This window comes from Alexandromys fortis, unplaced genomic scaffold, assembly GCF_014885135.2.
Source record: "Alexandromys fortis isolate MF-2015 unplaced genomic scaffold, M_Fortis_MF-2015_v1.1 scaffold_29, whole genome shotgun sequence".
NCBI lineage: Eukaryota > Metazoa > Chordata > Mammalia > Rodentia > Cricetidae > Alexandromys > Alexandromys fortis.
This window is the reverse complement of record NW_026067891.1, coordinates 12,005,180-12,006,710: the sequence shown is the minus strand read 5'-3', so window position 1 is coordinate 12,006,710 and position 1,531 is coordinate 12,005,180. Positions and strand designations below refer to the sequence as shown.

Below are 1,531 nucleotides of genomic sequence, written 5' to 3'. Positions count from 1 at the left end.
TAATTGTAGTTACTCTCTACATTATTTAGACTCCTTGAGATAGAATGTTTAGCAAAACTTTTGATTCTCAATATTGTTTGTTATATTTATTATTTGTTATTATTGTATATAGTTGTATTTGGTTTAGTTCTGTCTTATTTAGACAAAAGGGGGAGATGTAGGGATAAGTCCCACCCCTTAGGGGGTGTGTTCGCCTCAGGCTAAAGTTTGCCTATAAATTTGGCGATCATGCTCCCAGCGCTAGCTTCTGCTTTCCTGGTCTCCGCAGGAATGGTGGTTCTGTAAGTCTATTCCTCCATTAAAGCTGTCTATATTTTGACAATCTGTCTGTATTCGCTTACGCCGTTACACCTAAAGTTATTTTTTAGTTCATTTTCTTCTGCTTCATCTATATTGGGGTGTTCAAGTCTTGCTGTTGTAGGGCTACTAGTTTTGTTGGTGCCGTGTTGCTCTTTGTGGTGTTCAGTGTGTTCTTACCTTGTCTACCCATCTTTTCCTCTGATTGGTGTAGCTGGAGATGTGTCTCTGGTGATCGTTCTTTCAGGTGCTAGTAGTTTCAAGGCTAAGATGGTTTCTCCTCTTTGTGCAATCAGGGCCATGGTTCCAGCAATCCCAGAGGTCATTTGATGTTCCTAGAGGTTGCTCAGAGCTCCCTGGGGTCACTCTGCAATCTTGGTGGTTGTTCAGGCCTACTCCCTCTGAGGTTACTGACTCAGGCCTGCTCTGGCAGAGTTTGCTGACTTGGGCCTGCTGCCATGGCTTTCCCTCCCTCAGGCCTGTTCCAGTGAATGTACCAGGCTCAGCCCTGCTCCCACGGAGGACCCTGGCTTATGTCTGGTTATGCAGGGGTCTTTGGCTTGGGCATTCTCCCTTGGTGGCCACTCTGAGGTGCTTGCTAGCTTGTGTCTGCTCTGGCAGAGGTTGTTGGCTCATGCCTGTTCCTCCAGATGTCCCTGGCTCTGGCCTGGTTCTGTGACACTCCCTGGCTTGGACCCAGTTGCACAGAGGTCTCTGGCTTGGGTCTGCTCCCTCGGCAGTGGCTCCTTTGTACCTGCTCCTGTAGAGGTCACTGACTCGGGCTGAAAACAGAGTCTTATCTTGTATCCCTGATCTGCTGTAGTCTCTGAGAGAGTGAGAGAGGGTGTGATTAGGGTATTCTCAAGTAAGGAAGGAATAGACATCCACTCTGATTGGAGGTCTTGGCAAGGCTGCCCTTCTGATCAGAAGGGTGGAGGAGTAAGTACATTTGATCAAGGTAGCAATCACCTTTTATTTCTTTTTTCTTTCTTTCTTTTTTTTTTTTTTTTTTTTTGAGACAGGGTTTTTCTGTAGCCTTACAGCCTGTCCTGGAACTAGCTCTTGCAGACCAGGTTAGCCTTAAACTCAGCCTTAAACTCACAGATATCCACCTGCCTCTCAAGTGCTGGGATTAAAGGCAAGTGTCACCACCACTGCCTGGCTCACCTTTTATTTCTACACTGGGGTAAGGATGGGTTTTGGCTATTCCTCCCCGACCAAAGAGGAACATCAT

The 1,531-nt window shown here is 46.6% G+C and overlaps 1 protein-coding gene across 1 annotated transcript in view; it reads right to left on the bottom strand.

Annotated features, from left to right (window-relative positions):
• LOC126498075 (acyl carrier protein, mitochondrial-like) overlaps positions 1-1,531 on the bottom strand; it is a 10,001-nt gene extending 8,470 nt beyond the window's left edge. Inside the window, exon 1 of the mRNA XM_050136431.1 lies at positions 1,465-1,531. Within this exon, the coding sequence (XP_049992388.1) occupies positions 1,465-1,531 (67 nt within the window). The remainder of the gene's footprint in view (positions 1-1,464) is intronic.